General features: G+C 47.5%; 1 protein-coding gene across 1 annotated transcript in view; it reads left to right on the top strand.

The window, feature by feature from the left end:
- Positions 1-16,074, top strand: part of KIF13B (kinesin family member 13B) — a 210,742-nt gene that overhangs the window by 142,627 nt on the left and 52,041 nt on the right. Inside the window, exons 28-32 of the mRNA XM_088447549.1 lie at positions 5,837-5,963; positions 10,118-10,173; positions 10,272-10,396; positions 13,755-13,931; positions 15,373-15,465. Coding sequence (XP_088303675.1) covers positions 5,837-5,963; positions 10,118-10,173; positions 10,272-10,396; positions 13,755-13,931; positions 15,373-15,465 — 578 coding nt within the window. The remainder of the gene's footprint in view (positions 1-5,836; positions 5,964-10,117; positions 10,174-10,271; positions 10,397-13,754; positions 13,932-15,372; positions 15,466-16,074) is intronic.

Here is a 16,074-nt window from a genome sequence, read left to right on the forward strand (position 1 = left end):
CATATACAGACTCAGGAGCACACAGATATACAGGTGTCACATATCACATTACTACAGACTCAGGAACACACAGATATACAGGTGTCATATATCACATTACTCAGCACAGTATCCCATATACAGACTCAGGAGCACACAGATATACAGGTGTCACATATCACATTACTCAGCGCAGTCTCCCATATACAGACTCAGGAGCACACAGATATACATGTGTCACATATCACATTACTCAGCGCAGTCTCCCATATACAGACTCAGGAGCACACAGATATACAGGTGTCACATATCACATTACTCAGCGCAGTCTCCTATATACAGACTCAGGAGCACACAGATATACAGGTGTCACATATCACATTACTACAGACTCAGGAGCACACAGATATACAGGTGTCACATATCACATTACTCAGTGCAGTCTCCCATATACAGACTCTGAAGCACACAGATATACAGGTGTCACATCACATTACTCAGCACAGTCTCCCATATACAGACTCAGGAGCACATAGATATACAGGTGTCACATCACATTACTCAGCGCAGTCTCCATATACAGACTCGGGAGCACACAGATATACAGGTGTCACATCACATTACTCAGCGCAGTCTCCATATACAGACTCAGGAGCACACAGATATACAGGTGTCACATATCGCATTACTCAGCGCAGTCTCCATATACAGACTCAGGAGCACACAGATATACAGGTGTCACATATCACATTACTCAGCGCAGTCTCCCATATACAGACTCAGGAGCACACAGATATACAGGTGTCACATATCACATTACTCAGCACAGTCTCCCATATACAGACTCAGGAGCACACAGATATACAGGTGTCACCTATCACATTACTCAGCACAGTCTCCCATATACAGACTCAGGAGCACACAGATATACAGGTGTCACCTATCACATTACTCAGCACAGTCTCCCATATACAGACTCAGGAGCACACAGATATACAGGTGTCACACATCACATTACTCAGCGCAGTCTCCTATATACAGACTCAGGAGCACACAGATATACAGGTGTCACATATCACATTACTCAGCGCAGTCTCCTATATACAGACTCAGGAGCACACAGATATACAGGTGTCACATATCACATTACTCAGCGCAGTCTCCTATATACAGACTCAGGAGCACACAGATATACAGGTGTCACATATCACATTACTCAGCGCAGTCTCCCATATACAGACTCAGGAGCACACAGATATACAGGTGTCACATATCACATTACTACAGACTCAGGAACACACAGATATACAGGTGTCATATATCACATTACTCAGCACAGTATCCCATATACAGACTCAGGAGCACACAGATATACAGGTGTCACATATCACATTACTCAGCGCAGTCTCCCATATACAGACTCAGGAGCACACAGATATACATGTGTCACATATCACATTACTCAGCGCAGTCTCCCATATACAGACTCAGGAGCACACAGATATACAGGTGTCACATATCACATTACTCAGCGCAGTCTCCTATATACAGACTCAGGAGCACACAGATATACAGGTGTCACATATCACATTACTACAGACTCAGGAGCACACAGATATACAGGTGTCACATATCACATTACTCAGTGCAGTCTCCCATATACAGACTCTGAAGCACACAGATATACAGGTGTCACATCACATTACTCAGCACAGTCTCCCATATACAGACTCAGGAGCACATAGATATACAGGTGTCACATCACATTACTCAGCGCAGTCTCCATATACAGACTCAGGAGCACACAGATATACAGGTGTCACATATCGCATTACTCAGCGCAGTCTCCCATATACAGACTCAGGAGCACACATAAATACAGGTGTCACATATCACATTACTCAGCGCAGTCTCCTGGTGCGTCCTAGGGGTATATTTGCTAAAGTGAGCGTTTTTAGAAGTGGAGATGTTGCCCATAGCAACCAATCAGATTCTAGCTATTCTTTCTAGAAGCTGCTAGTTAAATAAGTAGAATCTGATTGGTTGCTATGGGCAACATCTCCACTTCTGAAAACTCTCACTTTAGTAAATATGCCCCCCTAGTCTCTTCTAGCAGACTTGCACGTGACCTGGCGACTCACGCCAGGCAAGACGCGTTGCGTGGCGTAGTGTTCACACTAGGTCCGGCGCTGGACCTAGATAGGGGCATTCCTGCGTGTGGGGCCGAAATGGGGACATGGCCACTTTTGGTCGTGCCCGGCACTCACAAACATGCCGGGCTGCCCTCAAGCTCTCCCTTTCCTGTGTATAGATACCGGGCATTTATTCACCGGCGGATGATCGCTGCACCACTGTTTTTCCCACCCACGGGACACTAGGCTTGCGGATTCTTCCCCCCCACAGTACACTGCGGCTTGCGGTTGGGGACAGCACCCGGCAGGTTGTTTTGGTGGGCACGGTACCCCACTAAACCAGCTTAACAGGAACGCTATGGCGAAATGAGACTAGATGTATGAGGACACATCTGTACACACTCGAGCAGTGTATCTAGTATTTTCTGAAGCAAACAAAATTCATACTGTTGTTCAGGGGTATTTAACGTGCGGCCCTCCAGCTGCGGTGGAACTACACATACCAGCATGCCTTGCCACAGGTTTGCAATTAGGGCATGCTGGGATGTCTAGTTCCACAGCAGCTGGAGGGCCGCATGTTGGGCCAAACCCAATGCCTCACCTCACCCTAATAATGTAATCCCACCCACCCTAACTTCACCCCAATAATGTAATCTCCTACCCTCACTTCACCCCAATAATATAATCTCCCTCACTCACCTCACCCCAATAATATAATCCCCCTCACTCACCTCACCCCAATAATATAATCCCCCTCACTCACCTCACCCCAATAATATAATCCCCCTCACTCACCTCACCCCAATAATATAATCCCCCTTCCTCACCTCACCATAGTAATATAATCCCCCTCCCTCACCCAAACCCAATAGTATAATCCCCCACCCTCACATAAACCAAATAATGTAATCCCCCTCCCTCACCTAAACCCAATAATGTATACCACCTTCCTCACCTCACCATAATAGTGTAATCCCCCTCCCTCACCTCTACCCAATAATGTAATCCCCCTCCCTCACCTAAACCCAATAATGTAATCCCCCCTTCCTCATCTAAACCCAATAATGTATACCCCCTTCCTCACCTAAACCCAATAATGTATACCCCCTTCCTCACCTAAACCCAATAATGTAATCCCCCTCCCTCACCTAAACCCAATAATGTAATCCTCCCTTCCTAACCTAAACCCAATAATGTAATCCTCCCTTCCTAACCTAAACCCAATAATGTATACCCCCTTCCTCACCTAAACCCAATAATGTATACCACCTTCCTCACCTCACCATAATAATGTAATCCCCCTCCCTCACCTCTACCCAATAATGTATACCCCCTTCCTCACCTATACCCAATAATGTAATCCCCCTCACTCACCTAAACCCAATAATGTAATCCCCCTTCCTCACCTAAACCCAATAATGTATACCCCCTTCCTCACCTAGACCCAATAATATAATCCCCCTTCCTCACCTAAACCCAATAACATAATCCCCCTTCCTCACCTCACCACAATAATATAATCCCCCTCCCCCACCCCAATAATATAATCCCCCTCCCTTACCTCATCCCCTCCTCCCTCGCCTCATCTCAGGTAATGTTAGTCCCCCCCCTTCCTCACTTCACTCCCAGTAATGTAGTTGTCCTCCCTCGCCTATCTCAGGTGATGTTAGCCCCCCCTTCCTCACCTCACCCCCAGTAATGTAGTTCTCCTCCCTCGCCTCATCTCAGGTAATGTTAGCCCCCCTTCCTCACCTCACCCCCAGTAATGTAGTTCTCCCTCGCCTCATCTCAGGTAATGTTAGTCCCCCCCCTTCCTCACCTCACCCCCAGTAATGTAGTTCTCCCTCGCCTCATCTCAGGTAATGTTAGCCCCCCCTTCCTCACCTCACCCCCAGTAATGTAGTTCTCCTCCCTCGCCTCATCTCAGGTAATGTTAGTCCCCCCCCCCTTCCTCACCTCACCCCCAGTAATGTAGTTCTCCCTCGCCTCATCTCAGGTAATGTTAGTCCCCCCTTCCTCACCTCACCCCCAGTAATGTAGTTGTCCTCCCTTTCCTATCTCAGGTAATGTTAGCCCCCCCTTCCTCACCTGACCCCCAGTAATGTAGTTCTCCTCCCTCGCCTCATCTCAGGTAATGTTAGCACCCCTTCCTCACCTCACCCCCAGTAATGTAGTTCTCCTCCCTCGCCTCATCTCAGGTAATGTTAGCCCCCCTTCCTCACCTCACCCCCAGTAATGTAGTCCTCCCTCGCCTCATCTCAGGTAATGTTAGTCCCCCCCCTTCCTCACCTCACCCCCAGTAATGTAGTTCTCCTCCCTCGCCTCATCTCAGGTAATGTTAGCCCCCCCTTCCTCACCTCACCCCCAGTAATGTAGTTCTCCCTCGCCTCATCTCAGGTAATGTTAGCCCCCCCTTCCTCACCTCACCCCCAGTAATGTAGTTCTCCTCCCTCGCCTCATCTCAGGTAATGTTAGTCCCCCCTTCCTCACCTCACCCCTAGTAATGTAGTTCTCCCTTGCCTCATCTCAGGTAATGTTAGCCCCCCCTTCCTCACCTCACCCCCAGTAATGTAGTTCTCCTCCCTCGCCTCATCTCCGGTAATGTTAGCCCCCCCTTCCTCACCTCACCCCCAGTAATGTAGTTCTCCTCCCTCGCCTCATCTCAGGTAATGTTAGTCCCCCTTCCTCACCTCACCCCCAGTAATGTAGTTCTCCTCCCTCGCCTATCTCAGGTAATGTTAGCCCCCCCTTCCTCACCTCATCCTCTGTAATGTAGTTCTCCTCCCTCGCCTCATCTCAGGTAATGTTAGCCCCCCCTTCCTCACCTCATCCCCTGTAATGTAGTTCTCCTCCCTCGCCTCATCTCAGGTAATGTTAGCCCCCCCTTCCTCACCTGACCCCCAGTAATGTAGCCCCCATTCCTCCCCTCACCCCAAGTAATGCAGACTCCTCCCTAACCTCACCCTAATAATGTAGCCCCCTTCACTAACCTCACCCCCTGTAATGTAGTTCTCCTCCCTCGCCTCATCTTAGGTAATGTTATCCCCCCCTTCCTCACCTCACCCCCAGTAATGTAGTTCTCCTCCCTCGCCTCATCTCAGGTAATGTTAGCCCCCCCTTCCTCACCTGACCCCCAGTAATGTAGCCCCCATTCCTCCCCTCACCCCAAGTAATGCAGACTCCTCCCTAACCTCACCCTAATAATGTAGCCCCCTTCACTAACCTCACCCCCTGTAATGTAGTTCTCCTCCCTCGCCTCATCTTAGGTAATGTTATCCCCCCCTTCCTCACCTCACCCCCAGTAATGTAGTTCTCCTCCCTCGCCTCATCTCAGGTAATGTTAGTCCCCTTCCTTCCTCACCTCATCCCCAGTAATGTAGTTCTCCTCCCTCGCCTCCTCTCAGGTAATGTTATCCCCCCCTTCCTCACCTCACCCCCAGTAATGTAGTTCTCCTCCCTCACCTCATCTCAGGTAATGTTAGCCCCCCCTTCCTCACCTCACCCCCAGTAATGTAGTTCTCCTCCCTCGCCTCATCTCAGGTAATGTTAGTCCCCCCTTCCTCACCTCACCCCCAGTAATGTAGTTCTCCTCCCTCATCTCAGGTAATGTTAGCCCCCCTTCCTCACCTCACCCCCAGTAATGTAGCCCCCTACCTAGTTCCACCCCAATAATCTAATCCCGAGTGGTCAACTTTAAAAGCAGGACATATATGAATGTCTCGCAGATAAGACAGAGGACGATATGGATCGCGAGGCGCAGCTCCTAGAGATGAGACTGACGCTGACAGAAGAGAGAAACTCCGTCCTCGTCCCCTCGGCAGGAAGCGGTATTCCCGGAGCACCGGCAAATTGGTAAGTCCCCTCCCATATCCTAAGGCAGTACTCCTCCTATGTCCGCTTATCTCATGGGGCACACCTGGTGTAATAACGAGGACCAGGCTACAGAAGTTATTATACAGCAGATAACCTGCCCGGAGTGAGTCTATACTACAACACCTCTTCCCCTGCAGCTGCTGTTCTCACCCCTCCACTATAATATCTCTCATAACTTCACCGCTGATCAAACAGATCATCTTGCAGTATTTGTAGATCACTTATTTCAGCATAAAGCACAGTCTGAGGCTGCTTTCAAACGCTACGGTTTGGTAAGCTACACATAAGCATTATATAATTATTTTGGACACTGCATAACACACTGGTATATTTTCGCTCTCCTCTCCCAGATTCTTTCCTGTCCCTGGACTTGTTCTCTGTCCTTTGTCCGTCTTCTGGGCGTCTCCAGTTCCAGATCAGCTCCCTCATACACTTGGGGTTTCTAGACTGTACTTGTAATTACCATGTGTAATAATTATATCCCCCCCACGCTCTATCGGACACTTACTCAGCCTCTCAGGACTCATCTATTCACCCAACCCCACCACACCCTCTACTAACCCTCCAATTGCCCCTCTAGGATGTAAGCTCTTGTGAGCAAGGCCTCTCTCTCCTCTTGAGGTCTCTACGTATTACCTGCAGCTTGTAATTATGTATGTGTGTTTGTCTGTAAATGTCCTGGCTGGTCACCCATGTCATTTTGGTGTATATTCCACCCTCTATGTGCGGCACTACCCATCCCTTGGAATGCCAGAGAAATAATAGATTGGGCGCCGACGTGTCTGAGCGCGTGCGTGACATGGGTATGGTATGATAGGTCATCAGTTGGATTGTCCACAACGTGTTAACATACAGAATTGTTGACACTGTCATATTGTCAATGTGTTCATTATGTCAACAGTCAGATAGTCGATAGAGCATTTTATTCCATTTTGGACTAACGCTAACCCTAAATGTAGTGTGAACCGGATGTGGCAGTATAAAGAGGGGGGGTTAACAAAAAGGGTGTATGGAAGGGGGGGGGGGAGTGAAACAGGGTGAGCAGCACAATGGAGAGATAATGGGGAGGAAGGGGACGAGAAAGAACAGTGGTACGGGGGGAAGAGAGAACTTTGGGAGAGAGAGCTGGGTAGGGACAAAGAACAGTGGTATGGGAAGCGAATGCGAGAGCAGAGGGATGGGGGAAGAGAGCGCAACGGGGGGAAAGCGTGATTAGGGGGTGAGAGATAGAAGAGAGGAAAGAGCGAGAGAGAAGGGATGGAAGAGAGAAAGAGAACATGAGGGAGGAGGAGGATAAGGGTGGGTTAACAAAAGAGTGGACGAGGGAGGGGGATATGGGGAACATGTCCTGATGAAAATTCTTAATACAGAATTGAAACGTTGAGTGACTTGCGGGATTGCCGTTTCTTAATTTTTGATTACCCGCCTGAGTGCCGCCATATGTGTGTGTGTGTGTGTGTGTATATATATATATATATATATATATATATATATATATAGATATAGATATATATATATATATATATATATATATATATATATATATATATATAGATATATATATATATAGATATGGGATTGCTTTACATTCATGCGTGTGGCTTGTCTTGTATCTTGCATATTTATGTTTGTTCTGTGCACTATATCCCCACTGTACATACAGCCTTGCAGCATTTTGTGGCGCCATAGAAGCATTGGAAAATTGCTGGATGGCATGTATATGTCTCCCAGATTTCCAACATGTGTTTTAAAACCACCAGGAAATATCTGTGCTTGAGCTTAAGAGAGTTGGACTATGAGTAAAGGCCGGATAAAGGGTCCTGGGGGGTGTGGATGTGAGAGAGAAGGGAGGACTCCACCCACAGGGCCATTTAGAGCAGCTGCACCTGGAAAAGGCTCATATAGCTGTGTCAGGGTGTGCTCAGAAGCCCTGATTCAGAGCCGGACGCTCTGACAGAGCGCTTGCTCTGAATCAGGGCCGTTCCTCCTACTTTTTGGAGCGGCCTCCCGGCCGCTCGCATAGCTGTGGGTGACCGCCCACAGCTATAGCGAGCGGCCAAAATGATGGTCTCGATGGTCAAGACCATCGCGACCATCGGGCTTGCGACGAGACCCTTGTGGTAGGGTCTCGCTGCCGCAAGCCCAGGAGTGCTTTTGGCTCTATCAGAGCCAAAAGCACTCCCACTGACATCACTAGTGATGTCAGTGGGGCCGGCCCATACGGTAGGCGTTCCCATGGGAACGCCTCCGTCTGGGCAGCCACGCCCCGGCACGCCCACCAAAGGGGGCGTGCTGTCAATCACCATCAACAGCACGCCCCCTTTGGTGCGAGACCCATAATGACGGCTTGGCCGTCGTTATTCGGGTCTCGCGCATGCGCACGACGGAGCCGCCTCCGTCGTGCGCACTTGTGCAACATCGACCCGTTGCGAGCGCTCAGCACTCGCGAGCGGGTCTGAATCAGGCCCAGTGTCTCATACCTGGGGAGAGCAAGCATGAAGGCTTGTTCAGAGACACTGTTATACTTATTGTAAGTACTATGTATATGGCTATGTTTTTGGTGAGGGCAGTAGGCTCTTGAGAGAGGGAAGTTATTGTGTAGTAGAGTGCCCAGTCGGGCTAGGTTTATTTTTATTATTTCTGATTTTATACTGCACAATAAAAACTAGCTGCGGATAGCTTGCACGAAAACCTGGACTGGTGTGCTGATTCCTGGCTGTTTTGTGTTCAGAGGTGTCCATCTACCCCAGGAGAGGGAGCTCCTACCCAGATATTACAATACCTATAGAAAAACCCTAAGCTAGTGCCTCATGCCTCAGTGATGTCACTAGCTCCTGGTGAATTGATAGGCCGACAGTCCGCAAAGTAAAATATTTATCATTGTTTGCAGAAGACTGGTCCCCTTTAGTGTCAGCCCCTTGGGAAGATAGGAGTAAAGGCAGCTATTTAGCCTCTGCTTGGCCTTCTTTACAGAGGCCGTCCTAAAATATTTTGCTCTTGCTGAAAGTAATTCTGACCTTGTGCAGGGCATAAATCACATTTAAGTGTCCATGCACTTAGGGCACTCCTGTGTTAATTATCCAGCTCGCTCACTGGAAAGGAAGCAGTGATAAAACGACGCCTCGTTGAGTCGCCTGTAGTATTAAACGCCTGGTTCCTTTCAGTCAGCAATCGCCTCTGTGCAATTTTCCAGGCATTAAGAAACAGCAAATTAAAACCACACCGAAACCTCCAACATTAATTATACATGAAAGGACAGAGGAGGTGAGTAATGTTACGCACAATTTAGTGGTAATAAACCAGTCCATCGCTGACATCCCAAATCAATTAGCAGCACATAATAATTACAAGGGGATAAGATGCTGAAGCCTCCTCGCCAGCCAGTCCTTAGGGTGCGGACGCGGGGAGCGATTACAGTTCAGGGACTGATAGATGGCACAGCAGAGAACGGCCATTGTTGTACTGTCCCCCATGCACGCAGCCGTGCTCCAATGGGGGTTTATATATACACAAATTAATCTTCCACGTGGAATGGGTTAACTCTCTGCATTCTGTCTTCAAGCTTTGGATTAGAAATGTATTTTTTTCCAATATATAAAGTTTTATAGGTAGATCTGTAAGAGGTTTATATTTAGGAGCAAGCACAAATGTGGGATTACCAATACAAAGCATACGGAACTGTACAATAAAGTGGACATCTCATCCTTGCTGGTAAATGATATTCCAGGTATGATGTGCATACAAATCCTACCTGAGTATAGTTTCCAAACAGCACTGTATAATTGGAAGAGCTGTGACACCACCACCTTGTGTTCATAAGTAGTATTACAGATTTGGTTTGTTTTATATCATTTTTTTTTTGTAAATGTAGGTGGCGGAACTGGTTTAAGTTTTTTGGGGGCAATTTTGGATAATAATTCTTGATGTGAGGGGGTAGCATTAAGGTTGTGGGCCAATAACATTCTGCACTGGGGTCCTAAACTACAGGATGGGTCTAAATGGTGAAAGTTGTTTTTTATTATTCTAACGTGCACGTGACAATTGTAAAGGGATTGGTTCCTGTGCCATATTTTACATAGTACTTTAAGCCTCTGCACCAACCAGCACTCATCTGGCTTGTCTTGTTATTGCAGGACTCCTTTTCCGGGAATGGAAACTCATATCCCAGTTATTTTCCTGGATCTTAATGGTATGTGACTTTAAGATTCTACCATTGTGACCATAAAGTGCTGCTGAATGTCTGCCCACGCGGTAACTGTGGCTCACACCGCTGCTGTTTTGTTGCAGCCGATGATTTCAGCTCACAGGACAATCTGGATGAACCTGAGCCGGCCGGGTGGGACGCTACGCTAACCGGTGAAGCGGAGGACGAGTTCTTTAACCTGCAGATAGTTAAAAATCATGAGCCTGAGGTTTGTATTGATGCTTCACAGGCATCTCCTAGTGTCCCGAGCTGAAAACATTTTATGCTTTAACAAGGTCAATGACAATTAAAAATTTCACTACTTATTCCTGAGCATGCTCTCTGGCCCCATCTGGGGTAACAATGGCGAACTCCTTGCAGAGGCCTGGTGCACCTGACCCTGAGGTTCAAGGTTATTTTATGCTCTGTACTACTGTATTTGTTTAGGAAATAGTAGCCAGTAGCACGGTACAGAATGCAAACATAAAGGAGCTAGAACCACTCAGGAGACAGACCTATGCTTGAAATAATACATTTGTATTATATTAGCCTCATTTTTTTATTACCAGACTGCATCAGTCCTGCAGGGGAGTAACTCTAGTTTATTCAGCCAGGCAGCACCTGTTCTGCAAAGGAGTAACTTCTGCTTCTTCAGCCAGGCAGCACCTGTTCTGTAAAGGAGTAACTCCTGCTTCTTCAGCCAGGCAGCACCTGTTCTGCAAAGGAGTAACTTCCTTTCTGGGAAATAAGGGCTTCCTTTTGCGTTTGCCAAACAGTCATCTCTAATACACAGATGCACACATTCCCTGTACTAACAGTATAAATAAATAAATAAATAAATGACCATGACTCACACATGTGCTCTCCAGGGTATCCTCTTTGCTAATCTCTTCTCCAATCCTTCATGCTAATCAAAGCTCCTATACACTAGGCTCCACTCTTGGAGGTATGTCCCCTGTGCCCCACACACTCTCACGTATTGCTCCCTTAATATTAAAATGCACATTTTACACAGTCTCTAACTCCCAACATTGAAATCTCTACACCCCCCACTATTATCAGCACGTTATTATCTGTGCGCCAATATCGCCAGGCAAAAAGAACACTACTGTGTATTACACCCCCAAAATAAAGATTGTTATGCATACATCCATTGGGTTGGGTATGATTTGCCGGCGGGTGGGATGCCGCTGGTCAGAATACCGACAGTGGCATCTCGACTGCCAGAATCCCGGCACTAAAAGGTAAGTGTCCTACTGATAGCCCCTAACCCTTACCCCTACCCCTTTCTCCTCGGTGCCTAAACCTAACCTTCCCCTGCCCGTTGCTAACCCCCGATACTTACCTTCGGGATTCCGCCGGTAGGGATACTGGTGCAGAAATTCTGGCGCTCGTATTTAGACTGTCGGCACACCGCACACCGGGATGCTGACTACGTCCCCATCCATTATATTAAACTTATATCGGTATCTCCCCCTCAACAATCTGCGATAAGCAGTCGCCACTTACCATGTGTCTGGGATATAAGCTGAGCGGCAGGTAAAGCAGATCCCCAAACACCGGGTCATTTCTAACCATGGGCAGGGCCGCAACTAGGGGGGGGGGCTAAAGGTGCACGTGCACCGGGTGCCAGAATGCAGGGGGTGAAAAAGGGCTGACTCGCGGTGGCTTGGGGGCTGCAGATTCAGAAAATGGCCATCCTAAAATGGCCGCCGCCAAGGAGGAGACAGATGCTAGAGGTCCTTACTGGACCTCTAGTGTCTGTTAGGCCAGCGCAAGTGCCGGGAGAAGATGCTGAAAGCTGCATCTTCTCCCGTGAAACCTCCTGGCAACAAGCATAAAGCCCATAGCAACGAGCATGAAACTTCCTGGCAATGAGCATGTAACCCCCTGGCAACGAGCATGGAACCCCTGGTAATGAGCATAAAACCCCTGACAATGAGCAGGTAATTTTAAAGCAATTAGAAGAATTACTGTGGGGCATAAAATGGTGTTTGGCAAATATGTAAGTGGCACTTTGGTAACAGGCATTACAGTGTGTGGCATAATGTGTAATAGGCATTATGGTGTGTGGAATAATGTAAGTCACTATACCAGGGACGTTTGACTAGTGCACTGACTTATGGAGGAGCAAGGACAAAATCTAGGTACAGGAAGGCAGGGGCGCGCAAAATTGCTGCCTTGCACCAGGTGACAGATATCCTAGTTTCGGCCCTGCCATGGGAAAAGATTTCAAGTAAATGCTAAACTTGTCTATTGCCATATACAAAAATAAAATATATAACTTTGTATCTGAACAAACAATGCTGCAATACAAGGAGTGCAAATACATTTATTATATTGCATGCAGGGTAAATACTAGCTGCTTTTGCATGTAGACCACACACGATTCTTACACTGCAGTTTGAATTTGAGTTTGGACACCCCCCTCCCCTCTCAATGACTCTGCACTCTGTTCCACCTACAGTCAGCATGATTTTCCAAGGTGCAAAGTTACTAAGTTACTTGCTCTTTTTTCTGCTTTGATCCCCACTCACAATTTGCCCCATCACCTCTCACCTCAGTGTTCTTTTAAACGATGTACGTTGGCAAGAGTGGCTACAGTTTGGGTGACCATGGTTGGAGCCCTGGATCTAAAGAAAACATGGCAATGTCCCTGATCGCCATCCTGTCCGCGCTGCCATTTCCTCCTTCAATGCCGCCGTGGCTGTAGAAAGGATCATTTAGGCAGCATTTCAGCCACACAGTTGTACATTTTTAGTTGGGGGTTTATGCGCTGACGTCAGCGGTATGAGGTTAGAGAAAATGACATGTTATAAGCAGGTTAGTACTTGCAGCCTCCATAGAACATCCATTGTGGAAATCATTAGGAACCAGCATTTCATGAAGCTTTGAGTTTACCTTGTGCTAGTGCCAAACATTGCTAATGTGTGGTGTGCCCCCTCGCCAGGTCTGCCAAGGCTGGTAACAATACAGAGACAACCTTTATAATCTGCCATTTATACACAGATTATACACAGCCACCCCAACCCCCCTTTATTCTTAGGTATGCTGGCGTATTATAGTACCAGTGAGGGAAGTAGGATCCAGACATGCAGAAACAGCAGCATAGATGGAGCTGGTGTTCTTATTCACTGAGCCAATCACCGTACCCTGATAAAAAAAAACAATGCCAACTAGGGGAATGTCTACACCCGATAGATGGTGGTTTTGTATGGCCACACCCACAGTGATGTCACCTAGCCCAACACATTGCCTTTGCTGTTAGGCCACTCCCACAATCCATTGTATGGTGAGATGATGTCACTCAATAAGACTGACAAGAGGTCTCTTGGAGGTGATAACAGGATTATGGCTTCTACAATGAATGGTTAGGTCTGTGAATAAGATGTCCGAGCACCGGCAAAGAGACCAGATAAACTCCTACTACAACAATATGTGTATACATTTATCATTAGAATTACATTTTTATTAGTGTGTGCACCTGTGTATTATATTTTGGTACAGCAACTTTAGACGGAAATTTATAGTACATTACAATACAATTATTAGTACTCTCAGCCTTAGTGTTGACCCTGTTCTTGCAGGTGAAAGTGGAAGCCTCGTGGGATTGCACAGTCCACAATTGCCCCCAGCTCAGTAAAGGGTCCTCAGCTGACGAGCGGGTTTTCCTCATCGTCCAAGTGACCGTACAGCTCAGTCACCCAGCCGAGATGCAGCTGGTTCTACGCAAGAGAATCTGCGTCAATGTCTACAGCCGCCAGGTGAGGCTATAGAGCGCTCTCAGGAGTTGGTCCCGGGATGTCCTGTCACCCTCTAGGGGCCATTTCTCTTTCTTGTGTTAGGGATTGTGGGCCCTTTTTCAGCAGCGATCACAACTGCGATTGCACACGCAATCGTCTGATTGTTGCGTTCTGTGCATGTGCGAACACTCCACAGCGATCGGGACTGCGATCGCAGTGACTACGCAGAACCATCGTGATTGACTGGAAGTACCATTTGGGGGTGGTGACGGGGGGTGGTCGGAGATACACAAGCGTGCCAGTGCTTTTGAACGCCTTTACAGAGGCGTGCATAGATTAGCCACTGCGATGCCATACGCAGCTTGGGCTTTCACTGCGTGCGATGAGGTTAGCAATTCCAGTCAGGGTGGCCCTGGCAGAGCTGCTGAGGGTATAGCTTAGCATTTTATATTCAGTGTTCTCCCCAGGCTGTTTTCTGCGGGCGCATCGCCCGGCACTTTCCCCCGCCGACCCCTGCTGTGGAACGCTGGCCTCTGAAGTGACCGGAGGCTAAAGAAGCCTCTGATCGCTTCAGAGGCCAGCGTTCCCAGAGATGCACTGCGCGGGTGACGTCACCCGCGACGTGAGGAGTCTGCCACGCGCGCCTGCTGGGTCTAGTTAGATCCAGTCAGAGCGAGGCAACGGGAGCGCGAGCGGCGAGCGAGTAAAGGTAAGTTCTGGGCTGGGACCGAGACCAGCGCCAGGACCAGTCTGGGGGCACTGCCTAAGGGGCACTATTTAAGCCTGGGGGCACTGCATAAGGGACCAGCCTGGGGGCACTGCATAAGGGACACTATTTAAACCTGGGGGAACTGCATAAGGGACGCTATTTAAGCCTGGGGGTACTGCATAAGGGGCCAGTCTGGGGGCACTATTTAAGCCTGGGGGCACTACATAAGGGACCAGTCTGGGGGCACTACATAGGGACACTCCTTCAGCCTGGGGGCACTGCATAAGGGCAAAGCTAAACTACAGGGGGCAATGCACAAAGGGGAAAACGACAGGGGACTGTATAAAGGGCACAAATACAGGGGGCACTGTATAATGGGCATTTTTGACTGAGAGCCAGGGGGGGAGCAGCCTGAGACCTGTCGGGCTGGATTGGTAAGGGAGATACCTCTTTTCCCGGTGCACGCATAATTGTGAAGGCCCCCACCCGGCTACTTTTTGATACCACCCAGTTGGGAAAAAATTCTGGGGAGAAATATATGGATGTGTGTACCAGTGTCGTCCATACTGTTTTAAAAAAAAAATAAAGAAGAAACAGAACCTAAATTTGTGGGTCAGCTAAAAAAAACTTTTAATTGTTCCTCTATTTTGTGAAAAAAAAAAAAACAACAAATTGATTTTTTTTTTTTTCCCATGAGGTAATTTTTGTTATAAATTAATTTATCTGATGTTTTTTTTCTTTTCTTTTATTTAGGGATTTGCCCAGAATTTCCTGAGGAGAATGTCTCACCGGAGCAACATCGCCAGCTGCGGTGTCACCGTTGAAATAGTTTCCAATATTCCTGAAGTAAGATAATAAATGTTGTTTTGTCAATTTGTGACTATAAAAGGTGCTGGCCGTTAGCCCCCATCCTCTGTGTATAGGGGGAAGGCGGCTTTTTCTGGGGAGATTATTTACAGTAAGAGCACAAGGGTTTTGTCATTGGCGGCTCTGAGGCCAATAGATTGGACGGCTTTTAAGGTGTTAAATCCTTTTATATTTTTCCTTCTTTTTTTGCCCCAAGCATTGTATTATAATGTAATTGCTGAATTGGAGCAATGTTTAAATTAGTAAAAGACTGTATGTAAATCAGATACATTATCATCACGGTAAAAACTAGACGGTTACGAATGGAGTGTTTTTCCTGATTAAGTCAGTATTAAAGATTAACTCCCACTTTAATGGACCCCTCCTTATTCAAATTTACCTCCAAAGTATAACTCACCCGTGAAGTGGAGAGAGATAAAGTACCAACCAATCAGCTCCTAACTATCATGTTACAGGCTGTGTTCGAAAAATGAGACTTAGGAGCTGATTGGTTACTTTATACCCAGCCACTTTTTCTCTCCTTCCCCGGAGCCCCTGAAGCTAAGGTTCAGGTTACACGGTTTCCCTGGCAGTTGAAGTCTTGGGCCA

This window comes from Taudactylus pleione, unplaced genomic scaffold (genome assembly GCF_031769625.1).
Source record: "Taudactylus pleione unplaced genomic scaffold, aTauple2 ptg000434l, whole genome shotgun sequence".
Lineage (NCBI taxonomy): Eukaryota > Metazoa > Chordata > Amphibia > Anura > Myobatrachidae > Taudactylus > Taudactylus pleione.